General features: G+C 49.0%; 10 protein-coding genes across 10 annotated transcripts; 4 read left to right on the top strand and 6 right to left on the bottom strand.

The window, feature by feature from the left end:
• Window positions 1-467: 467 nt before the first annotated feature.
• Window positions 468-2,347, bottom strand: EDB91DRAFT_767947 (uncharacterized protein). The gene is made up of 5 exons (XM_041328338.1): window positions 2,216-2,347; window positions 1,782-2,170; window positions 1,488-1,734; window positions 655-1,437; window positions 468-593 (listed from the first exon to the last, which is right to left on the bottom strand). Exons 1-5 carry the CDS (start codon window positions 2,306-2,308, stop codon window positions 558-560), a joined length of 1,548 nt encoding a protein of 515 aa, XP_041181425.1. The 5' UTR covers window positions 2,309-2,347; the 3' UTR covers window positions 468-557.
• Window positions 2,348-2,379: 32 nt separating this feature from the next.
• Window positions 2,380-5,868, top strand: EDB91DRAFT_1109926 (uncharacterized protein). Its single transcript, XM_041317659.1, has 13 exons — window positions 2,380-2,487; window positions 2,538-2,597; window positions 2,649-3,005; window positions 3,059-3,067; window positions 3,119-3,208; window positions 3,257-3,394; window positions 3,446-3,762; window positions 3,821-4,280; window positions 4,335-4,929; window positions 4,976-5,162; window positions 5,211-5,351; window positions 5,402-5,461; window positions 5,522-5,868. Exons 1-13 carry the CDS (start codon window positions 2,452-2,454, stop codon window positions 5,805-5,807), a joined length of 2,736 nt encoding a protein of 911 aa, XP_041181424.1. The 5' UTR covers window positions 2,380-2,451; the 3' UTR covers window positions 5,808-5,868.
• On the bottom strand, window positions 5,869-8,985 carry EDB91DRAFT_1109925 (glycoside hydrolase family 16 protein). Its single transcript, XM_041317658.1, has 17 exons — window positions 8,695-8,985; window positions 8,565-8,630; window positions 8,310-8,503; window positions 8,166-8,256; window positions 7,924-8,112; window positions 7,675-7,867; window positions 7,599-7,613; window positions 7,529-7,549; window positions 7,447-7,481; window positions 7,162-7,398; window positions 7,064-7,114; window positions 6,887-7,016; window positions 6,776-6,838; window positions 6,709-6,728; window positions 6,536-6,646; window positions 6,320-6,489; window positions 5,869-6,265 (listed from the first exon to the last, which is right to left on the bottom strand). Exons 1-17 carry the CDS (start codon window positions 8,851-8,853, stop codon window positions 6,172-6,174), a joined length of 1,839 nt encoding a protein of 612 aa, XP_041181423.1. The 5' UTR covers window positions 8,854-8,985; the 3' UTR covers window positions 5,869-6,171.
• A 2,511-nt stretch (window positions 8,986-11,496) lies between these two features.
• EDB91DRAFT_767624 (uncharacterized protein) lies at window positions 11,497-12,093 on the top strand. Its single transcript, XM_041328337.1, has one exon. It carries the CDS (start codon window positions 11,692-11,694, stop codon window positions 12,046-12,048), a length of 357 nt encoding a protein of 118 aa, XP_041181422.1. The 5' UTR covers window positions 11,497-11,691; the 3' UTR covers window positions 12,049-12,093.
• A 586-nt stretch (window positions 12,094-12,679) lies between these two features.
• EDB91DRAFT_1197140 (uncharacterized protein) lies at window positions 12,680-14,081 on the bottom strand. Its single transcript, XM_041320602.1, has 3 exons — window positions 13,790-14,081; window positions 13,602-13,733; window positions 12,680-13,549 (listed from the first exon to the last, which is right to left on the bottom strand). The coding sequence occupies exons 1-3, from the start codon at window positions 14,061-14,063 to the stop codon at window positions 12,810-12,812; spliced, it is 1,146 nt and encodes a 381-aa protein (XP_041181421.1). The 5' UTR covers window positions 14,064-14,081; the 3' UTR covers window positions 12,680-12,809.
• Window positions 14,082-14,176: 95 nt separating this feature from the next.
• On the top strand, window positions 14,177-16,078 carry EDB91DRAFT_1109905 (Ima1 N-terminal domain-containing protein). The gene is made up of 6 exons (XM_041317657.1): window positions 14,177-14,405; window positions 14,454-14,572; window positions 14,661-14,931; window positions 14,990-15,159; window positions 15,208-15,366; window positions 15,424-16,078. The coding sequence occupies exons 1-6, from the start codon at window positions 14,204-14,206 to the stop codon at window positions 16,048-16,050; spliced, it is 1,548 nt and encodes a 515-aa protein (XP_041181420.1). The 5' UTR covers window positions 14,177-14,203; the 3' UTR covers window positions 16,051-16,078.
• EDB91DRAFT_1308813 (uncharacterized protein) lies at window positions 16,034-17,555 on the bottom strand (the record flags this gene model as incomplete). Its single annotated transcript, XM_041325074.1, has 2 exons — window positions 16,034-17,237; window positions 17,289-17,555. 2 exons carry the CDS (start codon window positions 17,553-17,555, stop codon window positions 16,485-16,487), a joined length of 1,020 nt encoding a protein of 339 aa, XP_041181419.1. The 3' UTR covers window positions 16,034-16,484.
• A 222-nt stretch (window positions 17,556-17,777) lies between these two features.
• On the bottom strand, window positions 17,778-20,715 carry EDB91DRAFT_1308807 (chondroitin AC/alginate lyase; the record flags this gene model as incomplete). The annotated part of the gene is given in 6 exon segments (XM_041325073.1): window positions 17,778-18,634; window positions 18,686-18,929; window positions 18,961-19,485; window positions 19,505-19,883; window positions 19,940-20,323; window positions 20,380-20,715. The coding sequence occupies 6 exon segments, from the start codon at window positions 20,713-20,715 to the stop codon at window positions 18,211-18,213; spliced, it is 2,292 nt and encodes a 763-aa protein (XP_041181418.1). The 3' UTR covers window positions 17,778-18,210.
• A 124-nt stretch (window positions 20,716-20,839) lies between these two features.
• EDB91DRAFT_1109899 (Thiolase, N-terminal domain-containing protein) lies at window positions 20,840-22,667 on the bottom strand. Its single transcript, XM_041317656.1, has 8 exons — window positions 22,424-22,667; window positions 22,338-22,368; window positions 22,033-22,286; window positions 21,514-21,986; window positions 21,367-21,464; window positions 21,204-21,312; window positions 21,079-21,140; window positions 20,840-21,028 (listed from the first exon to the last, which is right to left on the bottom strand). Exons 1-8 carry the CDS (start codon window positions 22,582-22,584, stop codon window positions 20,963-20,965), a joined length of 1,254 nt encoding a protein of 417 aa, XP_041181417.1. The 5' UTR covers window positions 22,585-22,667; the 3' UTR covers window positions 20,840-20,962.
• Window positions 22,668-23,412: 745 nt separating this feature from the next.
• EDB91DRAFT_1235278 (Sodium:solute symporter family-domain-containing protein) lies at window positions 23,413-26,109 on the top strand (the record flags this gene model as incomplete). The annotated part of the gene is made up of 11 exons (XM_041321298.1): window positions 23,413-23,488; window positions 23,671-24,231; window positions 24,287-24,466; window positions 24,519-24,592; window positions 24,631-24,766; window positions 24,823-24,932; window positions 24,982-25,086; window positions 25,140-25,434; window positions 25,486-25,709; window positions 25,732-25,836; window positions 25,885-26,109. The coding sequence occupies 11 exons, from the start codon at window positions 23,413-23,415 to the stop codon at window positions 26,107-26,109; spliced, it is 2,091 nt and encodes a 696-aa protein (XP_041181416.1).
• Between the last annotated feature and the right edge of the window lie 61 nt (window positions 26,110-26,170).

The following is a 26,170-nucleotide window of genomic DNA, read 5'->3' as shown; positions in this document are numbered from 1 at the left end:
GTCCTGGACAAAGCGGGATCGCGGGTATGCCGGGACAGCGTTGAGAATACCGTACGAAGAATTAATCTCCACCAAGAACTTTGGGGACATGCACTATAGGAAGCAGTTCTCCCGAGATCATAATTGCGATGTTCATAAACGACTTCGAATGTGAAATTTTGGGAAGTTGTTGGTTCGCGCTTACCCCGAGTCATATTTTCAGTCATCATCCTCCAAACCCCATCGCCGACAGATACGATCGCGCGCGCTTGAAAATGTTGTATTGCTATGTAGCTCCCAGGAAGCTTAGCAGATAAAATTTTAAATGCGTGGCTTGATGCCGTACTATGTAATTTACTAAGAGGCGAAACCACGGACCGGGTTCCTTGACTGGCCATTCGCGTTGTCTGACTCGTTTTAGCTTATACCACTACTTAGTATATAGGATTTGTAGTTGGTAGTTGTCGTTGGGCCGTTGCTGCGCAATTGGAAATGTAGGGCCCAGGCAGCCTCGATGCGTAGCTCTTTTTGGCAAGAGGCGTCGCAACGGTCTCTTCGGATTCGATGATCTGCACTGCTCAAAAAGTGAGAATGCGAAGACGCCGGTGGCTAGACTGCAGATCGGCTCGCGCTGTTAGAGAAGCGTTCAACACGGTCAACGTGTGGCATGCTTACATCCACCAAAATGACGCTGTCTTCGCTGCACATGACAGCATTGAAAAATGGTTCCGAAGAAGAACGCGGTGGAGGTAGGGTACGCCTGGTAAGCCGGTAAGGTAGACTTGTCTGGGCTTTGTCCTGAAAGACACCGCTGATCACCGTTGCATCACATACATGATCAGCAACAACATCTTGAACATTGGCATCTCTCTTTATTGCGAGCTGGTTGAAATCCCGTATCTCCAAAGTCTGCGGAAACATCTGGATCGGCTGAACAAGAGACACATGTTTGGTCCCAAAGACGTAGCAGACCCACGGGGAAAAGCGCGACGGAGACCGCATCAAGCGTGTGCCTGTGGGGCCCCACTCGTCCCAGTCGATATCACGTCGGCTCCCCGTAGGAATAGCCTCAATATGGGATAAAAAAGTGCCAGCTGAAACGAACAGATCGTAGTAGGCGACACGGCCGTCGCACAACAGGGAGGCTGCAATTATGAAGAGTCTGTCCCGATGCGCCATTAAGAAAGGTAACTGGACCTCTGGATCAGGCTGCCAGGCAGGCGATGGATCAGAGCGAATTGAAAACGTTAATGGGCTGGTCCAAAGACCGAATTCGGGCCACAAAAATGCGCAAAAATAATCTGCCGCAAGGCCAATCTTTTCACTAGACGATCGGGCCATATCGAGCACATAGAGGCGGGACCGGGTGTTTAAAGCTTCGATGCCAACGAGACTGCCCACTAGCAAAAAGCGACTGCTGAGGAACGTAAATGTCGCAATTTCAGGGCTGGTACGAGTCTAATAATTATGGTCAGAGAGTCAGAGAGTGGCTCCACAGAACCTCAAACCATTACCAAAACGACTTTGCCCGTTGTCCAGTCCCATATGGTAAGTTCTTGGTTTGGAGCTACGAGGCTCATGAATAAGATACCCAGAAGGTTACCGCACACTTGTAATGTATGCGTTGGGAACGTGTTCCGCACATCGAGGTCATGAACAAGAATAGCTGGTTGAGGCGCCAATCTGTGCCTGTCTCCTGTGGTGAGGGAACGTAGATGGATCCGAATGCTACGGGTAGCGGAGTTTGGGTTGGGGCTGCAGCTGGTCAGATCTGAGATAAATACAGCAGTGAAGTAACATACAGCAAGTTGGAATGCTCGATGAGCACTAGAAGATCTTGCGCAGGATCCATGGTAAAGTCTCGAACATGTATGTCCAGTGCCACATGCCATAACTTTTCTTCGATGTTTCTGTATTTTGATGGCAGCCGACGGAAGTGAAGGACATCTGGCGTGCTAGATTGCGCAAACACGCCACCGTACAACTCCCAGATGTCGCCGTGCATCATCTGTATGTCCTTCGATTCTACCCATCTCAGAGACTCCCATGCAGCATTGCGTTCCTTAAGAAGTACAAGCCGATCTGAGACGGTAAGTGGGCTTGGAGGGCCGTTCATCATCCCGGATACAGCAAGCTCGATGTCATATTGAGCTAGATCGCCTTCTACTATTGACCGGAAGAAACTGCAAACCTGTATGGCATGAGCACGGTCGACTTTATGACCAATTTAACGCACCTCTCGGCAAACCAATAGCGTTCTCCAGTCTAGCGCAGAAAAAATCTTGAGAATGAGTTCCACAGGCAGTGAGGTCAATGTCGAATCTTCCATGATGAATTGTGTAGAAGTTCGGCAGCCAACCGGTAGATCTGATCATAATATTATTATACACGTGACTGACAGATCACAGTTAGCGGCGGGTCTTGTTCTCTTCTCATTCGACTATTGGTTCTTATCCCCTCAGGTTACCGGCAATGATCACCACCCATGGGACAAGGTTGCCCACCAAGGTGTGTGTGTGTATTATATCTATAGATTTAATTTGCTACAATCCATGCAGTTCTACCAGGAGGATATCGTGCGCCGCATCGACTCGCCGAATGTATATGGAATTGTACTCGTGAGTATGTGCCCGCTGGACTCATCCATTGCTCATGGAATCATACAACAGAGATGCTGGCATGATGCTGAGGACATTCCACCACTCCCAAGTCCATTCATGGACCCCTTAATGAGGTCCCTCGATCGTGGCGAGATCGGCGTCTCATTCTTCCCAGGTGGTGTTCGTGACATCGTCCCGGAATCTGACTATGAGCTCGTAGATAGGACATTTCAGTCAGGGGATTATTGCAAGCGTAGCGTCGATGACGTTCGTTCTGGTGTGGTTACTAGCATTGAGGCACAGGCACGGCTTGTGCACGCAATCAGCGGAGAGAAAGTACAAGATTGGAGAGATGTGAAGGAGGTCAGACGTGCTACCGACGTTGATGGTGGAGACTATGTGATCTACGATGACTGGATTGGACAGGTGCGCTTCAATGTCTCGCACGTCGAAAAGCTATGCTGAGTTCCTACATGAAGGTCATAGAGGTCTGTGCAATGCTTGTGGTACAAGAGAGGTGATGATTAATGAATCCATAGTTATTTGACGAACTTCTCGTCTCTGCATCTGGCACCTTCGTGCGCTTGCCTGAAATTAGCTCTCGTCTGACCATCGGGGACAAGGGTCCGGTGAGTTCCACCTGGAGGTTTACTATTCTGTGCACTCACTTATTTTAGGACATTCTTCCGAACCCCGAGACACTCCACGGGACGGTGATTTATCCTCTAGGAGCCCCGCTACCTAGCCCGGATGATACTGTCATAGATATGAAGCGCACAATACTAGCCATATGCTGGCTAGCGGTAAATCAAAGCGTAGGTCCCCTTATCTCTTTCAGTTCCTCACAATCTTAGCGCATCATGGAGTTGGATCCTAGTATCGCCCAACTCAAACAACGACCAAAACGTTTCTGGTCAGGAGAAGATATGACTAAATTGACGGTCATTCGGATGCGTTTGGATGATATACGTGTAGGGGACAAAGTGTTATTGGAGAAGGATGTGGGTATTCCTGTCAAAAAATATGGTGCCGAGTCAGGACCACAAGGCGCACTGACGATTAAGACCCTGTGCGTGACGGAGACGAAAACGGTTGTCAATGTTCTTTGGCAAGATGGGTCCCAGGAGAGCCTCCCTTCTACGGAGCTTATTCCGTATCTCAATCCGGATGAATATGATTGTTGGTAAGATTTCTTTTCTTTTCTGTTCTGACATGGCATTGAAAGACATATGGCTCCTCAGGCCAGGCGACCACGTTTTATGGAAATTTGAGCATGAAGAGCATCCAGCCATCGTCCAATCGGTCAATTCTACTGATCGAGTCGCCATCATTTGTCTCACAAATACTGGAAAGACTGAAGCTGTTTCTGTTCTTGAGCTTGACCCCAACGGCGCCAGCGATTGGGCAGCAGGCACTCCGCATACCCATCTCGGCATGCGTCGTGGTGACAAGGTATTTGTCCACCGTGAGGGCACCTCAAATGGCTTTGAATCCCCCCGAGTTCCGAGGATCGGCGAGATCGAAGAGTGGGTGAGAGAGGTGCCAGTTAGGCCTGACGGCGAATTCAGTGGTTGGAGGCGGACGATGGCGGATTTGGGGACGAAAATAGCCTCGGAACGGAAAGAGAGGCCCAGTGTTTACCGTGTCAAGCATCCAACGAAGGACGATGCATCTTTTTCATGGTTTGGAGAGGTCACTGGGGTAGGTCCCTCACCGAATTGCCACGATCTGGTTCTAAACTAACTCTGCTTGAAGCTACGTCTTGACGGAACAGTCGATGTCACCCATCCAAATGGATCTATGGCCATCTACCCTCTCTCACGGCTGACAAAACTCTATGACAGCCTTGAACAATTTGAAGATGATGGCTGGGAGGGTGAAGAAGACGGGTCTGATCACGGCTCTCATGTTGAGAACACCGATGGTGTATGGCATCTGGATTCGGGTGGCATGTGGCGCTACGACCCTGACGATTCAGAATGGGAAGACGAAGAGGATGACAATGAGGATGGTCATGAAATGGACGTGGATACCTGGGCTGACGATATTGATATTCCACTGAGCAACAGCATGCCAGGTTCTCTGATACCACGCGATGTGACACCAGACGTGGCTGATTCGGCATCACCACTCCCAGTCTCGCCGTCCAACACATCACCAGATGCTACCCAAGAGATAAATGTTCAGGAAGATGAGGATGGTAATGCAGATTCTCCATGGAAGAAGTTCGAGGTTCTCCCGAGTGCACCCCATGACCACGCATTTTACTCGTCGGTGTCAAATCAGCCATCGAAGAATTTCCTCGCACGTTTGACAAAAGAGTACCGTGCGCTCTCAACGAGCCTACCAGGTCTGTCCATCGTCCCTCATATTTGCTTCCAAACTGATCGGAGCAGAGTCAATTCTCGTCCGTGCGTACGAGGACCGCACAGATTTGTTGAGATGCCTCATTATTGGGCCGGAGAATACACCCTATGAGGATGCACCCTTTGTAATTGATTGGATGCTTGACTCAAACTTCCCTCAAAGCCCACCGATCGCTCACTTCTGGAGCTGGACCAACGGCAATGGTCGCGTTAATCCGTGAGTGACGATGAAGGATAGCGCAGCTCTCGACTAATCAAGACCCAGGAACTTGTACGAAGAGGGCAAAGTTTGTTTGTCCATCCTCGGGACGTGGAGTGGAGATCGCACGGAAACGTGGAGCGCGGCAAGATCTTCACTTCTCCAGGCCCTTGTGTCGATACAGGGCCTGGTGTTGGTGAAAGAGCCGTAGGTTTCTGAATCATGTCGTCCTTTTCCCCATCGCTGAGTGCTTTCAGGTGGTTCTGTGAACCTGCGTACGAGAAATTGAGAGGTACTGAGGAAGGCACGGTTAACAGGTGGCGTCCACGCTCATTTCCTCGCAACTACTTGTGACTCACTCCATTATATTATGTTAGTCGACTTTACAGTGAGAAGGCATATGTCCTGTCCCGTGGATTCGTTCGCCGCGCCTTGGAGATTCCTCTCGGTGGGTTAGAAGCAGAGATCAACTGGCTGTACAATACCCATGGCAGACTAGCCAAGGTCCTGCACGAATCACGAGCGCTGATCCAGAAGAGCCAGTCGGAGCCAGAAAATACGGAGGCAGATCAGAATCTCGCGGTGCCCCGCCTGACCGCGGGTGGTATCATCATGCTAGAACGAACGTTAACTAAATTGCAGACGCTTCTTGACCAGATGTAGGATTTTATCTCTTTAGTGTTTTCTACCTGTCTTATCACGTATTGGATATTCGAACATGACATCTATTAAATGCAAGTGGTATGATCGAATTCGAGTGACACCCAATCTCGACGCCCTTCATCAACCGACCTCTACGTAAATAGGATATACCTAACATAATTGTAGATGATATGCAGACCTCCATAGAAGACTTAAACAGTATGGGAGGACGAACAAGGCGTAGAGTACGTGGAAAAGTGTGCACGAGGGAATACATGAACGAAGGAAATCCAATAGAAAGACAGACAGCTGGATGATACTAGTCCGATGGCACCAAAGTCCACAAGAACAGACAGTATAAACGAGCAAAAATGTACGTACTGCCCTAGCACTGACCCGTGTAATTGGTCTTGGGGAAGGGTTGTTTGAAATCGGTCTGCCAAGTCGTCAAGTTCGGATTCGTGTACGCCTCAAGATATCTGAACACATGGACATGAGCAACTAAAACCAGTATCCGTTAAAATGTAGCGTACTCGTTGATATATGCAGCAGTCGGGTAATCCTTGGGGTCACAGCCGATGTTGATGTTGTCTTTAGGCTGGTAGACACGAATCCAGTCTATCCGCATCGTAGCTGGGAAAATCAGGTTGGTGAAGTCGACCGTTGCGAAGTTGGGAGAGATGCCCAAATTGGCGATAAGGTACTACAAGGAGTGTGAGCGAAAGAATGATTCGAGACAGATGTTTTACCATTGGCTCTTGGGGGATTGGTCTATCAGCAATTTGAGTCACCGGATCAGCTACCATTCCGGAGGCGTCGAGGGTCCATGAAACAACATCATTTGCAATCCAACTGATGTACTGCGGAAAGACAGAAAGACAGTGTCAATAATAGCTATCGGCAAAATATGGGTTTCACTTACGCCTCCGTCAGCTTTGTAACCTGACGACGGTGTCAACTCGTGCAAAAACAACGACGATGAGAAATACCTGGCTTATACTGGTATCCATAGGTCTCATAGCACCCGGTGTTCTGTGTGTAGCAACTCTGGTCTAGAAGCTGTTTAACATCTGAACAGTTACAAAGCACATCCGACTTACTTGTATTTGTGACACCAGATGTGGCCTGCTGAAAGACACCACCAATGTACGGGTTGAGTATGGTGACATCTGGGTTGGGGATGTTAAAGTTTCCTGTTGAGTTCTGCCATACGTAGCCAGCGTTCATAGGCTGTCTGCATTATGAGCCACCATATTGAGTATAGACTGTCCACTCACAGCCCACTGCGCAGATTGAGAAACTTGACCTTGCAGAAGCGAACCGGTAACCTACGGCAGTTGAGAAGCCTGTCATGATGAAAAACGAGCGTGCTTACCTGTGCCTCGAAGATATCAATTTCGGGTGCAGACCGACCAACGTACGTCCCATCCGAGTGCACAGGTCCCGGATGGGATTCTCCTTTGCAAGTGCACCTTGACAAACGCTGGCCAGGGAGATACGAAAGCGCGTTGTTGTTGTACGGATCACCGGTGGTAAGAGCTGCCGTTGGTAAGCCATTGTACGTCTGGTTGGAGGTTGTGCCGACGTCACAAGCATCATAAGAGTAAGGCCACTGATGCGGTGGTGAGCGATTGAACTTCAGCCTGAGAAGTGACCCTACCATTCCTTCGAGGCTGGCGCCGTATCCGACTCGTCCTATAACTTGTCAGACCATAGCGTTTTCAAGATACGACGCTACAAACCAAGATTGCCCATTGACCACACTGAGGTCACGTTAGTATGCTCGCAAAAAAGAGTAGCTTCGATACGTACCTGCCGGCCACAGACCTAATTGATGGAAGCAAAGGGTCGTTGAAATATGCAACAAACAAGATAACATGATACGCACCACTGACGTCGTTTGTCCCTGGTAAACTGACTGACACCAGAACCATACCACCTGTGAAACAGAACTTATTCCAAGTGGAGAGCAATGCACTCGTGAAATTCAATTTGTTCATCTCCCTTTCCGATAGAGTGATTTCCAGCGCGCCATTTTTGGTCGTGACCTGATCAGGGTAATACCATTCAAGGTCATTGGTCTAATAACAAATTATGTTTCAGTTGAAGCTAACACCTCCGGAACCGTACCATTTACCTGCCAATAATGAAGGTTCACAGCCTCCCAGTATGGATCATCTCCAGGCCAGAAGGTCCGGTTGTCTTGATTGAATTCATCGCTGAAAACTAACTGCCATTCTGAGGAATCTGCAAAGGACGTGTAGGTATGGGCGGATGATGGAGTGTCCACGTCAATAAGACCATAATTATTTGGCATAGTTGGAATCTTTGTGGTCGTAATAGGTATTTGTAACTTGATGAGAGGAGATGAAGACTTGCCTGTCCGCTCGCATTGATTCCACCAAGGTTGAATCCACCCTCGTTTGAAAGAGATTGCTTTGTAAAATAGGATATCATAGGGTATCCAGCACTGAAGAAGAGGGCGTCAATCTCAAGGGCTGATATAGATGGCGGGGGGCGTACAAAAGGGTGACGAGTCCAACAGCAAGAAAAATAAGGCAGCCGAGATTTGTTAGACCTCTGTAAGTGAAGATTGAGCCACCGCGGTCATTCTTGCGGTCACGACGAGGATCCGGATTATGGAGGAAGTCATCTGGTTCTGCCTGGTTCATGGAAAGAGCGGCACCCCATGAGGACGGATCAGGAGATAGGGAGAACTGTAGTGAACATATTAGAGGCGAAGCACAGTTGAATATGAAAAGATAAGTGTATACGTACCTTATCAGATATTGACTGTCCTTGTAGAGACGCGGTCCGCCCAGCACTGCTGTAAGGCGACTCGTTCTAAAATTCAAATGCAAGGAAGTTCAGGTTGAGAACGTTACGCGAAAGCTGTTAGAGGACGAACAAGGGAGTTTGTACTTTGCATACTTCTCAAGGACTGGGGGCCCCGAGAAAACGCGGCCTGCACGACCTGGGAGCCCCCTGGAGATTGAAGAAGAGTTGCAGTTGAAGGTGCATTTGAGGGAGTTTGAGTATAGAAACGCCTCTGGTTGTCTGAGGCCATCTTGGGTGGAAGGGCAAAATGATTGGATGGGTGATAAGGAGCGGTTATTTGACAAGGATTAGTGTTACAGGTGAAGCCAAGGTGAAGCTAAACTTTGTGGCGAAGGGGGCGGGCGAGGAGAAAGACAAGGAAATAATAATATTCTGAATTTGTCCTTGCAATGTTGTACCCCCGTGGGAAGTAATTAATGTTAACCGCGGATATTATAGATATTTTTATTATCTCAACATATCATCGCCCGCAGTTATAATTCCATTTCACTTTGATGTCCGCCTTCCAACAATCCAAAGAGACCGCCCCCGACCTCCCAATGAATCGAGTTCATCAATATGACGTAGCCCACCCAGGGACGAGTGGTTGCTGTTGATGTTGTAATACCATCCACGGATTCTCCCACCGTCTGGCATCGGTGTTTATGTTCCCTGGGACCTTGACGCCAGATTGTTTTACACCGGGATCAATCGAAACAGACCGTACGCTAGGCGTTTTTTTATGGCTTCTAGCCCTACAATTCAGACCGCAAGATCTGATTGAACGCGCTTGCGCAGGACCATCTTCAGCTTGGCGGAGAGGTAAGATAGTAGCAGAACACTGCGATGACCTCGTTTCAGACCTACATATGGAAGTTTTAGTGGGCAGAAACGTCGATGGATCAGTTACCTGTTGGCCCCCAGATGATCTATGGTTAGCATCGAGGAAACGGCTGGGGTACTGGATTACCTTGGACGAAGACTAGTTTCATGTTCAACTGGGACGACAATGGCGCCAATTTTTACACCCCATCTCACTCGAGCGTAAGGACGCTTCAGCTTACGGCTCAGAGGCTTTCGCAAGAGAATTACTTGATAACATGGGATTCCGGACAGATCGCACTCCGGTGTGGGATTTGCAACACTCCCACTACATTCTCGCTACTTGAAGGGGTGTTATGGTTCAAGCGGATCAGTAGTTACTGAGTCGAAATGCTTTGTACATTCGAACCATCATCATGTATAACGTTGTTCCCTGTTTCGTCTGTCGTCCGACTTCCTCTGAGTCTTCTGTTTCTCTCCAAAGGTCTTCTCAGCTCTCATACGAAGCAAGGCTTTGCGTCCAAGAGTGTCACGAGTAGACGCGAAGACTCGTAGTGCTAGAGTAAAGTTTCTGAGTGACGTAGCCATCGACCAGTCGTTACAACTACGTCACATTCAATTTGATAAGACTAACAGACTAGACGTAGTTCTACTGAACTTCCTGTGTTACTATAGAGCTTTTCGCATTCCCCTCGTCAACTTTGCTTTACTTGTGGTACCTCTCGAGCATCGCCCTCATTTCTGTCTTCTACCCCGCTGGTCTTTGCAGCTACAAGATTTGCGGAACCGGCGAGCCCCCTTTGTACCAGCCACCTTGGGCCCAGTATCCGATAATCCATCTACTGATGCAGCAAGATGGAACCAATCATTTGCCACCTTCGTACTCAGGAAACGGAACCTACCTTATCACCAAGATATGCCAGCCACAGTAAGTTTCCAGAAGCCCTGCGTGGTATGGAAACTACCTGAGTAACACCCAATTCCTACGCACGATTAAAGTCGTCAATGGACTGCCTACTGCACTCGTATCTTATGTGCAGAAAACCTTCAATACACTACGTTCAACAGGACACCCTCCTCCTATGGACTTGTTCTTGGTTTCATTGCGGGAGTCCCATCTCACTTGTATCGAAGGTAGCGAAGTGATGAGTGAGGCAGGTGTGCTGGAGTTCTATCAGGCCAGGACATCCAACTGGTCCACCTTAGGCTCTCTGCCGCACTTGCACAGTGGCCTCTGGGATCGGGGGCGTGTGTTAAGGTGGTCTCATGAAGCATCTTCTCGTTCACACACTATTGCGGGCGGATTCCTCAAAGCTCTAGGGGATGGTGTGGTGCATAAAAGTCCTTTGTAGAAGAGGATGCATGAAGCCGAGCGTACGAAATGGCAATGGTTACATGACCATTCAATTTTGCCACTCTTGCAACATGGGAATTCAAGAGTTTGTCTGTGGGGTCTCAAGGCATCATGGATGCTGTGACGAGGATTGCCCGGAGGGGTGTATTGTCATGGTCACTTTGCACCCCGGGTTGCGAAGAGCATGTCACGCGTCTTCATACTAATGCATCTTCAAGCAAGCCTGTTGGACGTGATGCTACGTCGACATCCATGACATGGCTATTTGGTATGTACACTTTTGAATGCCCAACAATACGAAGTTTAATCAGTATTCATAGAATGTTATTCTTCGCAGTTTCCCGATCCTGAATCCCCCCTGGTTCATGACACCGATACCTTGGACCCTAGAGAACAAACAACACATGACATGATTGAACAGGTGAGTTCTATGATCCACGTCTGCTGTGGTTCGAAGATTGATATCAATACTACAAGATTTGGGCCTAGGCCGTTCTTAATGATAATACCTTTGTGTATTTGAGCTCTGGGAGCATCGAGTATATTGGGATTAGACATCGCAGGTCGCGAACCTTATATTTATCCACCCATCAACCGCACTTCCTCTGACCTGCCACACGGCTGGCTGCAGACTGGGCTGTATCTCGCCATCCTTGAAGGTGCCATTATGAGATTCTCACCCGAGAACCACCTGACGATGGGCGGGTTGATACTGACTGGAAGGAAGACGGAGGTAGAAGAAGGGGACACTGAGCACATGCACACCTCAATCAGTACTACATTTTCTCCGATATAATCACGAAACTTATCATTGGCGTATTGCAGACTACAACACTAGACACCATTACGACAGCTTATGTACGGCTACAGTATGGAGTTTATGATTCTGTCCGCCCAGCTCTATTTGCCCAAATGTCTCACTCTGCAACTCCCTTGCGGTCCCCCTCCATCTCCACCTCAGAATACCACGTCCTTGTCGCACTGACCAGTGAAATTGCTCCTGGTGCTACCGGTGTTGTGCACGGTGGCATTCTTGACATGGAGATTGACCATGCTCCCGCGTCCCTCCCAATTGTCATGAAGCTGGCTCTTATTCCTGAGCAGACCCAGCAGTTGGAGCACGAGGAGCGTGTTTATAACATCCTCAAATCTGCCGGTATACCAATTCCTAGGATATATGGCCTTTTCTGGGATTGTCATGGAGATGCCAGTGCCTTGTTGATGTCCTACAGTGGCACAAGCATTGAAAAGTCCGGACCTACTAAGTAGTCCGTTTCTTATTGTGTGGTTGTAGAAACTCCTAGTAATCTTCTCACCAATGACGCTGGAGAGACTGCCATCATGGATTTTGCTTATTCAGTTATCTGCCCTCAGGCTCAGGCACATGCGCTCGAACTACAACAAGTTTCTGATATGTTGACTGACCCCATGCCTTTGACGGTTTGATCCTCCGCATAGCGGTCAGAAACCAGAAACCAATGTCACCAGTAGTGTCCCAAGGCACCCCAAAAGGGTTCATTCTATTGCGCTAATACTTCAGCTGTACCTGTTGGCGAGACTCATACTTACTTACTCATCCCATCATATGGTCCGTGTGTTCCTCCAATATGTTACAAATACTGTACAGTTGTTCACCTTCGCCACTCAGCGCTCAGATTTGCCCTGATACTTTTTACATCGCGCATAGCATTTCCCACCTCGGCTGTCAGCATTGTTCTATCATTACGCCGAGGTGCGTATTCTTGTAACTTACACTTGGTACTGTAACTAACTCGTAGACCTAGACTCAGTCTAGACTCTAGGTAATACCAATAGTGTTGGTCTGTCATCACGCTGAGACTCGTACAGTATTTTCTTGTCTCAATGATTATTATCCTGTACATGTATCAGTGCGGCCACTAGCGCGTCTCCCAATCAATAAATGTCTATCTCCAGTCTATATTAGAAGGAACGACTATCTTCCTTCATCTATATAGGGCTGGGTAGGGGAGACATTACTAGTGGTGTCATCGACATGTCATTGGTTGTAGTTATGATTTAATTTCACCTTGCTGTCCAATACCCGCGCCTTCCAACAATCCAAGGAGACCGCCCCGACCTCCCAATGAACCGATATTACCCAGTTCATCAGCCGCTCTCTCAACACGACGTAGCCCAGTCCGCTCCCCGCCCTCTCCCCCAATCTCCATTCCTCTTGCTGCCGCTTCCTCATCAATTTTTTGTAGCCTGCTTACAACCCCCCGGTTCGCTCGTTCCAAAGCTGCTCGTCCAGACGCTCTTTCTTCAGTAGTGACATACGGATAATTGGGCTCGAGCTTCTCTAGCACCTCCGATTTTTTTGCCCGGTAATTGTTCCGCGTCGTGCTTGGCGGATGTGAAAGTAGAATATGCGTAGTGACAGGTTGTGGAGCCTCGGCGCTTGCAGCCTGAGATGGTTGATATGTGTATGCAGTTTTGTCCAGCCACTTGTCCAGCGCAACCAGAGCGTCCCTAGATTTCTTCACCTTGTCATGCTTTGACGGTCGACCTTTCTTCTTGGGTGCATTTGTAGTGGCAGAAGCTACCTGTTCATATGCATCCGCGACGTCTGACATAATTTTTTCCCTCGGCAGTTCTCGAGGATTAAGCGGATACAAATTAGACGGAGGGAGTATGAGAAAGAACTGAGCTTTTTGCAAGGCGGAAAGTACAAATATTACGTGAGGTCTCAAAGGGCGGAGTAAATCCGTATTGAGCACGTCGGGCAGCTTCAGTAAAGACTGATACATATCTGTGATCCAGTGAGCTACCCGATCTCGATTTAATACAGAAGTGCGGCTTACCAATTGTCACAGGAAGATGAGCGAGGGCATGTAACGGCGGAGCTGACGTCGATGGCTGAGTCGCAAAGAAGGTGTAAAGACCGAATAGAGCAGCAGCTCTAATAAGAGGAGACTCAGATTCTGCTAACCGTTCTGTGTACAATATGGGTAGGTCACTGCTCAGGGGAAACGAAGCATCGCGACTTTACCTGAGAAGAGTCGCATAGTGACTTTAAGAAAGGAATCGCGAGATCTGGCGTCAAATGCCTTGAAATGCAACCATGTCCATCCGCGGTTGGTCCAGATCTCCTTGAACAGCACAAAAGGCTGAGGAGGCGGAGACCTGCCATATCGCTCGATGTAGACTTGAATAAGGTGATCGATGTCTTCACGTGCGGGGTCCACAAACAAGGAAGACGTGAAATATGTGGGCTGCAGGACCACCTGGCCTCTGGGCGTTGTATGCGTTGGGGCCAGTAACATTGTGGTTACATCCACAACTGAAACTTTAGTGAAACGAATGAAATTTCCTTTTCTGTCAGTTTATAAACAACTGCAAATACACTTCACAACGCCGTTTAACCAAACTTCTTCTATGCTGACCGTCATACGCCTCGCACCAAATGCCTCCCCTCTTTCGTAACACTAGCAGCACAATCTGCTTCTTCTGCCGTTCAAACATTAAACCTGCGCCGCCGGATCCACGATCTTTTCGCTGCCCGCATTGTGACTGTTGGAATCGCTACGACGCGAATGGCGAAATTATGTCAGATGAACCTGCTATGCACGACGAATCCCTGAACTCAAAGTCATTTGCCAAGCGAGGTAAGCTTCGAATTCATCGGTGCTTTTCACCCTCTGATTCATTCACAGCTTCTCCCAGCAAGGACCGCCTGCCATCCATGTACGGAAGCGGCCAGTTCTGTCACACGTGCCAGACCAACCAAATGCTCTTGGTCAACCTTCTTTCAAATTACCTACCACCACCACATGTAGGTACTGCCCTTTTCCGCGCGTCGTATCACACTGAACGTCCTGAACAGCATCCGGACTATGAACAGCGTCTAGAGAAACTTCCAGAATATCCGTGAATCATTGCATGTACGATATCCTCCGGTGTGTGCCAACTGTATGCCTGCTGTGGAAGAGGAGATCCGGAAGAAGGATCATATGGCACGAACGAAGGCTCTGGGTGGATGGCTAAATGACAGCAGAGGTAAGGAGAAGCAGAGACAAGTTTCGGGATCAAGCAGAGAAAGAGAGAATCTTCAGACCCATCTAGCTTTGTGGAGAATAAGAGGGCTTCTTTGGTTTATGACGTTAGCCGTGGCTGTTGTTGCTCATTCGTCTGGTGCGTCAACACATTCTCACAGATCTGACATGACCATCATCTGACTTTCATGTCGCAGTTGTGTTGAGATTGCATTTTCCCGATGTACTAGGTCATGTGCGACATGCTCTTCCACTTGTCACTTTTTGTAGTATATTTTGGACCGCCTGGGATCCAACATACTACTCCTTCCGGAAGGCGCGAATACAAGGTCGCGATCTCCGCGTTCGCGGCAAGAAAAATTATATCGTCAGTCCTTGTGACAAGTCGTCGTCTATTCTACTGACGCACTATCAGATTCTCCAAATGACCGCATGGTTCTCTAGACTGCTCTCATCTATTCTTCTCGCGCTTTCATGGCACTCGCCTTCGCGGGACTACCTGTATCTCTCGCAATACCCAGCATCATCACGAACTCGTTACTATTGTCTAACATCACTCGTCGTCGAAGTGCTCGTAAGTACAAATCACACCTTCCCCCTTCACTCATGTTCACAGGCGTCATGCGCTCAGATCTGTGCTACCTCATTTGTCGCTCTGCGCGTGCAAAAACCTCCGCCCATTCGCTTAATTGATACTTCTAGCCACCAGCATCTAGCCACTTCTGCCCGTCCTACTCCTGAGCCTCGCGCATCACCCGCACCTCACTTGCATACTGCCAGCGAGCCAGACCTTCTCGCATCCCTCTCACTCTCATCAAATCCCATAATCTCCCCCAGCAACCCGATCTTCGGCCTCCCGTCTCTCATCGCGTCCAATTCAACATACACGTCCTCTCAAAGCAAGGTGGATGAAGACGAGGACGAAGATGCTATGGATTGGATGCCCACCGTTCCATCGCCGGCGAAGCCGAGGAAGATCCTTAATGACAATGATGACGGTTCGTGGCTCAAGCCACAGCGTTTCTTCCCTCCAGAACGACCGACGGGCTTGGAGTCCTTGTTCGCAAGTACAAAATTGGACGATAGAGATCAGAAGCCTTCGTCTGCTGCACACACCCCTCATACACGGACTACCCTACTTCCGTTCATCACGCGCTGGTGGTGGGTGGGTGCCACGTCCTTCATCCTCGTTCCTTTTGCGGCTTTAGCTTTTAAGTTCTGGCGAGGAATGGAAATACCACGAGAAAATTCGACCTAACCCAAGCTCCGTTGTGTAGATTACAATATAATAGTCATTAGTGACCTGCACAAAAGACAGTCTTTTATTGAAAGAGATCACTACCCGACCGTGCAAGTAATATCAATAGACCGACCGCACTGATTGGCTGGTAAGGCATAGCATCAAAAACACAAGAATAGCGACGGGGGTATAATAAGTACGATGGGAAGAAAATGCAATAAATTGGGCATGGACGCGAAAAATATAAGCATAACGTTTGTCGTCTAGGAATAACGTAAACGAGACAGAGGCGAATGCGTGGTCCAGCAAGCGGATGTATTGACTGATACGACAGAATAAAAAGGTGAGTAATGCAGAAAATGGATACATCTCCGCCCCCACTCTATGAGAGACGATGGAGAAATGGACTGCGTGCAACATCCAACTTTTCTCCGTGCCTGGCTTCGGCCGTCTCAGTATCCGTGCGTGGCGTAGCCGCCATGGTGAAGTGGAACGCCATACTGGTCAGACTGATACTGACGCGAAGTGAAACTAGGACCACGCGCTAGTTCCTGCATCATGGGCTGGGGACTGGGACCACGTGCAAGGTCAGCGTAACCGCCAACAGGCGCGAGATTGGCGGGCCCTGCAGTGAAATCATGGTCAGGAATGGGGTTGAGACCTGCTGTGCCAGCGCCGACGTGCCCGTGGCCAGATCCGGAGTGGAATGATGATGCGGTGGAGTTGCGGCGGTTCATACCGGGAATACCACCATCGTCATCGTTATTCGGCTGCCAGTCAATAGGTTGCATGCGGTCTTCAAAGCTAGAAGATTTGCCAAACTTCCACTTGCGAATGATGGTCCAAATGATGATGGAGCCACCGACACTTGTAGCAACGACAATGAGGACGATGAGGGCAGTGTGCGTGATACCAGTAGAATCAGAGGACAAGGAGGATGGTGTGGCGCTTGCACCTGCAGACGCAGTACTGGTAAGGAACACTACTGACGGAGAGGAGCCCTGAGAGCCCGCCTGCGTGGGTGCAGTGGTCGTAGAAGGACTGGGTTGAAGACTTTGGGTAGTTGACGGTGTTGATTGAATGCTGCTAGTTGGGGAGGTGGAGGATTGGGAAGATGACGACGACGACGACGACGAAGAAGAAGTCGAGGTCGCTGTCGTTGGTAAAACTGCGCTAACTATAGTTCCAAGTAGCCCACCGGAGTTCTATTGATGCAATTTCAGCTCCGTATCTAGGATGGACATGGTGAAACTCACCGAAGTAGCAGAGGAAGAAGAGGATGAAGAAGATACAGAAGATGTGGTTTTACTATCAGCTGTAGTTACCGTTAACGCTACGGACTGCGTTGTCACGGCGGTGGTTGTAGTAGGCGGAAATCCAAGCTGGGGAGCCGGCGCCCGCTTCTTGAGGAAGCGGTTGTGGCTGACTTGGTGATTTGAGTCAAATGCTTTTGCATCTGATGCAATGACCAAGGAGAGAACGAGTGTGATGTAGAAAAGGAGAGAAATTCTGAGTTTTGGCATCTTCACCAGAATTTGTCGCGTGTTGAAGAAAACTTGAAGCCTAAACTAAACCTCGGCGACTACAGGCCGCAGAGAAGAATGGTCGAGATTGAGATCGAATGAGTCCCAGCGAATAAATGGACCAGCCGTCGATACAAGACAGTCAACGTCGTGGTTGAGAACGATGAGGAGTTGGATAAAAAGGTCAACAAAAAGAACCAAGTTACGGCGATAGAAGGTACTCACTCAGTGAGGTAACGGTTCTCTGATTATCTATCCGAATCACGTCGAAAAGACAGAAGGAAAAAAGAATGTCGTTGTATTAGCGTAAAGGAGCGAAACCGCGGCGTTGGCGTGTGTTGTAGTAGAAACAGATGAGCGTCTGTTCAGGGCTGTCAAGGAGACCAACAACGAACGCGGAAATATGTCAGCCGCCGTTTCATTTTGCCATAGCTCATCATTTGTAGATGGTATAAACTACAACACGCGTTGAATATCGATCTAAATTATCAGTGCTCCGAAAGCACAACGGCGGAACGTAGGCTAATCAGTGTCATATTGTGAAGCTGCGTACGTCCAAAGGGGTGAAATAATTTCCAACTCAAGAAAAATCAATCTCGTCTGCGAACGTCCGACATCGCATAACAACGAAGGAAGAGTCTGAAGAAATTGTAAACTAAGAAGGGCCGGTCAGTGACCATTGGCTCAGAGGCACAGAGCTGGGGGTTGTGTATGCACTGGAAGACATTCCTGGCCATTGCGGGTTAATGAGCACCTCCAACGTGTACGAACCAGCAGGCAAACTGATCACTAGGACAGTCACACCATCATTAGGCTGATCAGGTTGTGGGGGAGTAGGATCATTGGCGAACCGAGTAGCAGTCAAGGTGCTGAACTGAGCGCCAGATGGAGGATTCAGCAGTTGAACAATGGTCGTCGCCGAACCAATGGTGAGTGTAGCTGTCAAGCTATCTGCACTTATGGAAACGGTTGCGTTGGTGTGTGCTCGCCACATGATGGATTGTTGAGCATTGATCTCATCCTGAATGAGCACCTGCTTGCGTCCGTTGATCAAGTGAACTCCGCGGGAGAACGAGGTACTACGGGTGGTAATTAGTGCAAGTTCCGCATACAAGTATCAGCAAACATACACGTTGAAATATGCACTCGTCAGGTCCGCAACGAAGTAGGCGCTTGAGTCACCGGGAACATTCATCACAGTACTGGACCCCTGGACTGTACCCGAGGTGTCATGGCTGACGGTTGGAGCAGCGAGGACATTTTGGTTCTGCTGGTTGACCAAAATGGTGTTCTGACCCTCCGTCATTTTGCGGTAGTATAACCATCGCTGACTGTCTTGTGCATCACTGCTGAAGTAGCCTATTGAGTTGTAGTCTCCAGATCCAAGCTCTCCGAACCAACGAACAGCCGAGAGCATCAACGACGAAGTCGCCGCAATCAAGGTCGTTGTGCGTCTGGTGACCCTGCAGCGTGCCCGCTTTAACGGCGACGTAGAGAGCGTTCTCGTCTGTCCAGCTGGATCGCATGGAGCCCCATTGATCAGTGCTGTTATCGAAGAAGTGGTCGAGTGCTAGACCATCCCAGAAAGCACCCGTAACAGCAGGGTTGTACCAGAACATGCTCCATGGCTCAGCAGCATCAAACTGATCACGCTGGAAAAGTTGGTACTGCGGCATGTTGTACTGCTGGCCGTAGAACATCATGGCGTTGGCAGTGGTGGAATATTTGTTTGGACCACAATCACCGTAGCCGAAGAGGGAGCCGGGGCCAAACACATACATGTGGTATAGACCGGTATATTGGAAGTCTGGATTGACGGACAAAAGGTCGTATGTGGAACCAGTGGCGGTTAACAGCGAAGATGCCATCTCGGCGTGGCCGGTAGTACCGAAGTACCAGTAGTTGGCTGTCTCAGACCATGTAGCCGTCGCTCGAAGGAGCAAGAGCACAGTTCTGGAGGGCATTGGGAATGGTCATGGAAAGAATTTGTTCAGCGATACCGGTGGTGTCATCGCCGAGGATAGCAAGTGCACCCATGGTAAGGCCGTTGTTACAAACACAGTTCCAGTTGCCCTCTGTGTTATTTCTCCACCAGCCAAAGGCCAGCGGGTCGTTGGTGTCACTGTAGGCGGTAATCCCGTTACTAAGGCCGTACTCAATCATAGTGGCCATGATCGAGGCCCTCTGATCAGCCGTCCACCCACTGTACAGCCAGTCGTAAGCGATAGCATAGGCTGCAGTGAGCTCAGCAGTGTCAAGGAAGTGAGTTGGGTTCCATTTCGTGTTGTTAGCAGGGCCCCAACCGCCAGTCAGGTTGCCAGCGGCGTTCTATGATCACGGGGCGTCAGACGTCAGGCGACCTCGAACTAGACAATGAAACATACCTGCAACTCGGTATAGGTGCGATCCAGCCACTTCGTGTCATTGGTCATGCGGTATGCGTAAGAAAATGCCTTGACACGTTGCTTGATCTCACGAGCAGGATCCAAAATACCATTACCGCCATCCAAATAATAAACGACAGGAGGCAGGGCCATGTATTGTGAAGCATTTCCGAAAATAGTGTCGTTCCAACCAGAAAGATAGGGATCATTTTTGATGAGGTTGGGAAGGGTCTCCCACATGTAAGTAGGAGCGATGAGGCGAGGCCTGTCAGAGCGAACTTGCGTGGGGCTGGGGTTGGATGGTTGGAAAGGATCTTGCGGCCAGGCAAGATTAGCGTCGGTGGTGGAAACGAATGTAGGAGTAGTAAAGGCGGCGGTATTGGTCTGCGGGATTAAGACAATCAACAACCCGAGGAAATTTCTCGGGATGCAAGACTCACGGTCATTGGGTAGATAGGCACCAAGTATTGGCTGTCTGTTGCGGTGGCGAAACGACCGAGATTATTTTTCGCACTGATGGCTGAAGTGGCAGCCGCAGCCGCAGAGCCCTGCGTCGAAGAGTTCTTGCTTGAGCGACTGCCCAGAACACCACCCAAAACTGCGCCAGCGATGATGACAATGGCGACGGGTATGCCGAACTTCACCCATTTACTAACGGCCTTCTTGGGCGGGCTATGGGGTGTAATGTAACCTGACGACTCGTTGTAGTAGGGATCTCCAGACCCGTACGGGGAAATTCTAGGCTGACTATTCAATGCATCATAATTTGCAGCCATTGCTACAAAATGGCCTGCAGGGTAGGCCGAAAAGAATGTAAAGGAGAGACTATAGGTGGGCGTTGACTAGGAAAAAAATAGCCAGATGAAGAGACGAGCGCACGAACGGTGATGAAGGTGAGATGGGAACAGAAGCAATTGTGTATTCGTCGGACCACCAATTTACAAAACGGCATCACGGCTAAGCTTAAGTATCTGGATACCATGGTCTCAAAATACAAAGTTAACGGTAAAAATATCCATCTCTTCACTCCCGGACAAAGACTGCCGCTGCACCCATTCCAGTCCCGATACACATAGAAGTGACCAACACCTGCATCAAATTGTTAAAGGTAATTCAGTTAAAGAGGATTGAATACATGCCTTTCCCTTTCTCCGGTGGAGCTCATTTAATCCCGTAACAATCTGTCTCGCTCCGGTGCACCGTAATCAAAGGCACTCCATATCAGCATGCGGTAAATAATATACAACGCGAGGGATGTACTCATCTAATGGGTGGCCAAAGGCTATAGCGCCTCCGTTAACGTTCACTTTCTCCGGGTTTAGACCGAGCTCCCGGATGCAGTAGACGTACTGCGAAGCAAATGCTTCATTAATCTAGTTCATGTACCAAAATTGAGCATGCACCCCTTGACGAGTCGTTAAACTTACTTCATACAGGTCAACGTCTTCTGTACTCAACCCGGCGTTTCGAAGAACCATGGGGATGGCGTACACAGGGCCAATGCCCATCACACGAGGAGGGCAGCCTCTCGAATTTTTCAGCAAGGAAATGCCTTTTCTGGAGATTTCCCTCACCTGCAACAGCGGTACTGACATGCTTGCCCAGAATTTTAAGTCCAAGCTCCTCTGCCTTGCGCCTAGTCATCATCATGATTGCTGCTGCGCCATCAGTGATTTGGCTTGCGTTCCCACCCGTCGTGCATGCTTTGCCCCATTGAGGGAATGCTGACCGTATCTTCAGAAGTGCCTCTTTCGTCGTCCCGTAACGGATACCATCGTCCTTTGTTACCACAACCATTTTCCGTTCACCAGTGGTAAGATCTTTCTGGTACACAGTGAATGGAACAATCTCCTTCGCGAAGTAACCGGATTTCTCAGCGTGTTCAGCCCGTTGAAAAGATTTCGCCGAGAACTCGTCCATAATCTCCCGCGAAATATCAAAATCTTGAGCGACATTCTCGCTGGACCAACCCATGGGATAAAGACAATCCTTAGCGGCAGCATTTGCCCCAAGAGCTTCGGACTGAGGTGGAGCACCTTTGTCAGGGCTTGCATAGTTGAGCCTCGCAAAATAAACTTGAGTTTTTGACATACTTTTGGGACATGGACTCAGCGCCGACAGCAAGTCCAATTTCAATCTGGCCAGAGCGGATTTGATTTGAGATGACAGTTGCGGCCATGAGGCCACTAGAGCAAAAGCGGTTGACAACTTGAACTGGTACAGTTTCCGGGAAACCCGCTGCCAGCGCGGCTCCTCTAGCATGATAGACTGGGTCTGGAGCGAGTACTGTGCCCACGCAGATGTCACCAACGGTATTCGGATCGACATGAGACTGAGCTATTGCTTGCTGAAGGTCTGCTCAGTGAAAATTACATATAGGCGTATGCAACGAACGTACCTTGAACATCTCCAGCAAAAGCTCATCCGTCCTGTCAATTAAATCAGACATGAATACTATCCCCAGCGACGGTATCGACCACTCACATCATGTCTTTCAGAGCACCCTTCTTCGCTTTGGTCAACGGAGAACGGATGGCCATTGTTATGACCACGTCATCTGGATGTTTCTGCTCCAAAGCAGTCAAGCCCGTGGCTGAGGAACCCGTAAGATGGGAAGAAAGCTGTTTCAGGCGTTGCAAAGCCATAGTGAATTAATTTGAAGAGGTCCTCTCAAACAGCAAAGCAAAGAGTGCAGCACGTCCTACCTAGGGTGCCGAAAGCCGGAACCAATCACTGCACCTTGCTTTGCAAGGTTTCTCCGACCCATAATTGAAGCCGTTCCACGTGACTGAACGCAACAAAGGGCAAATGTATATGATCGATCCCATTGCCTCTCACAACGCTGGTCGAAACGTTGACGTCGCGAGCTCGCGTAGGTGATTCAGAAGGTGTAACATTAAATGGTAGACAATAGTGATAAAACACCCCTGCATGGCAAGCAAGGTTTCTGCCGACGCAGTCGGCACTTCCCGAATAACGGAAGTTGTTGAAAGCATCCGTGCTTGAACTCAACTTGAACTCCACATGAACTAATCTCTTCTCAGGCTGCTGTATCTCGCCGTCCCACTAAGTATCATTGGTACCCATGGCCTAAGTATAATACTCTTATCACTCCATTTTGCATTCGTTCTCAGCTTTTTCACAAGTGTCAAGATCGCACTCGCTCTCCAGAACGATCATCTGCTCTATTCCTCTAAACAAGGAATATAAAAGACGCTGAGGAGTCAGGACGTCACCCAGTGGTACTCCGTGCCGTTGATTCCTCTCACCGTATGACAAACAAGACGTAACTTAACTACTGGCTTGGGCATGATGCTGTACGTTCGATTGAATCACGCTCGATATGTTAATCCAACTTGATTCCACAGTAAGTATGAAAAGGGATGTACTTCACTTTACGGAGCTCTTACGCGATACGAGCGACCTGTCTGCGCATACGTTGACCTTATCAAGTTATCGCTGGCCGTTTCTTAATGTGCAATGTGCCAATCACGGAATGCCCGCAATTATCTTCAGCGCTTATTCATTTCAACTCCAAAGATATCCGCGGTGTGCGTTACATGTGGGGAGAAGACTGGGCCGCGTACCTGCTTGGATCTCTCTCATGCTTATCTTCGCATACTTGATAGCTAAATTTCGGCAGCACTTTAAAGTCTGATTTTTTTTTTTCAAATAGCGCGTTCGAAACATCCCGTCTGTCGTTGCAATGTCGTCAACCACAGGGTCTGAAGTTCTGACCCAAGGTGTAGGGTATGGGGTTGTGCTCGGTATCGGTTTCGTGTTTGCTATCCTCATGATGGGTTTATCAACCCTTCAAAATCGATACACGACCTACAAGATCGCCACTTCCGAGGAGTTCAACACGGCATCACGCAGCGTCAAACCTGGTCTAATTGCTTCTGGCATCGTGTCAGCATGGACCTGGGCGGCCACACTCTTGCAAAGCTCTACAGTGACTTACGAGTACGGTCTATGTGCTGGCTATTATTATGCAGCAGGTGCTACGATTCAAATATTCATTATGGCAATTCTCGCCGTGCGGATTAAAATGATCGCACCATACTGCCACACCTTCCTCGAGATCGTCCACGCTCGTTACGGTAATGGAGCACATTTCATGTTCGCGACCTTCGGATTGGTCGTCAATCTCATTGTCTCTAGTATGCTACTGCTCGGTGGCAGTGCAGTAGTTAATGCCTTCACCGGGATGAACATTTATGCCGCCAACTTTCTCATTCCGCTAGGAGTCTGTATCTATGTCATCCTTGGGGGTCTTCGCGCAACGTTCCTATGTCGGTGATCGACAATTCCCCCCAAGTTAACCCACTGATCTAGGTCTGTTTGCAGGCGACTACTCACATACACTCATCTTGATGATCCTCATCCTTTACTTCTTCTTCTGGACCTACACGAAAGCGGACCTCATCGGCGGTTTTGAGGGAATGTACCACTTGCTACAACAAGCAAGCATTGAACGACCTGTGGCCGGAAACCAAGATGGCTCATACTTGACCCTGAAATCTAACTGTGAGCTGTCTGTCTCACCCCCCACAGACGTTTACTGAGGGTTCTTTTTGAGATGGCCTCACATTTATGATTATCCAGATCACTGGTGGATTCGGTACTGTCATGCTGGATCAGGCTCGTTATTTGGTATCGTAAAAGTAGATATTTGCTAATATCACGAATAGGGCTACTGGCAACGTGCAATCGCATCAGAAGCAAAAACTGCTGTCCGAGCCTATCTTATGGGCGGCATTGCCTGGTTTGCCGTTCCTCTCACTTTCTCCTCCATCATGGGTCTTGCTGCTGTCGCGCTTGCCAACAGTGAGTTTTAGTATATCTCGAACAAAATTCTAGGTACTTATCTGATGACACTTTAGATCCCAGCTTCCCGTATCCTGGTGGACTCACGGTGGCGGAGATTAATGCTGGCCTGGCTGCCCCTGCTGGTGTAGTGACACTATTGGGCAGTGGTGGTGCAGCAGCCATGGTGGGCCAATATTTCTCGGTCAATAACAACTGACTGACTGTAAATATAGTTGATACTGCTTTTCATGGCAGTGACCTCAGCTGCATCCTCCGAGATGATAGCGACATCGTCCATTCTCACATTTGATCTGTACCAGATCCACTTTAGGCCTGATGTACGTAGAAATCGGTCACTCCCAAGAACAAACGCTGATGGTGATACGTCCAGGCATCACCAGAGACTCTTATGCGTGTATCTCACATAATGGTCGCAGTGTGGGCTCTAGTCATGTCATGTGTTGCCTCGTTGTGGAACGGAATTGGCATATCGTTGAACTGGTTGTTCTTGTTCTCAGGAACTTTATTCACTGGCGCTGTTGGGCCAGTTATCTTCAGTGTAGTATGGCGCCAGCAAACTAAAGAGGCTGCCATCAGTGGTGCATTGGGGGGAGTAGTGGTTGGCATAATCGCCTGGCTGGCAGTTGCAAAAACGTATTACGGTGAATTAACTATCGCAACTACAGGTAAGTTCGTATCCACTGAAGGTATTGCGCTCTACGCTGACGAAGGACAAGGACAAATGTATCCCAACCTCGCCGGAAACCTGGGCGCTTGCTGCTCAGGTGCTATCATTTCTGCGGTGATCACTCTCATCAAGCCTGACAATGAGTTCGATTGGTCTGCCACTAAAAGAATCAATCCCAGAGGAAGAGAGATGGATCGAAAACAGGCAACCTTACCAGGCTCTGGCTCTGGCTCCGACACTCCTGTCGAGAAAGAGAAACAAGAAAGTACCATGGTGGATGCGGCATCGGCCAAAGACTGACATGACGATTGATGTCCCAGCTGAAGAATACGCATCGCTTCAGAAGTCACTCAAGGTCGCTACTTGGGCCTCGTTGACAATGACATTCGTCGTACTTTTCGTGAGTGCAAAGTCGTGTGTTGATGCTCGGTTATTAACTTGATCGCAGCTTATACCGATACCAATGTTCCTGTCACACTATGTGTTCTCTCTGAACTTTTTCAAAGGTTGGATCATCATCTGTGTGACGTGGCTCTTCGTGGCTGCTTGTATTACATCAGTCCTCCCCCTCTGGGAGAGCCGTGCGGCGATAAAGGACATTTTCTTGGGTATGGTTCGGGACATGTTCGGGGGCGCAAGGCGCAGGGAGGCAAGGATTCGCACCAATGCATAGTTGTATTCGGTAGATATTACTTACTATGCGCAGAAGAAAATCTTAAAGATGACCGAACATC

The sequence above is a fragment of the Suillus paluster genome (genome assembly GCF_016628075.1).
Source record: "Suillus paluster strain FC165 chromosome Unknown EDB91scaffold_7, whole genome shotgun sequence".
Classification (NCBI taxonomy): Eukaryota; Fungi; Basidiomycota; class Agaricomycetes; order Boletales; family Suillaceae; genus Suillus; species Suillus paluster.
Note: the sequence above shows the minus strand (reverse complement) of the source record. Positions and strands in the feature narration are given on the sequence as shown.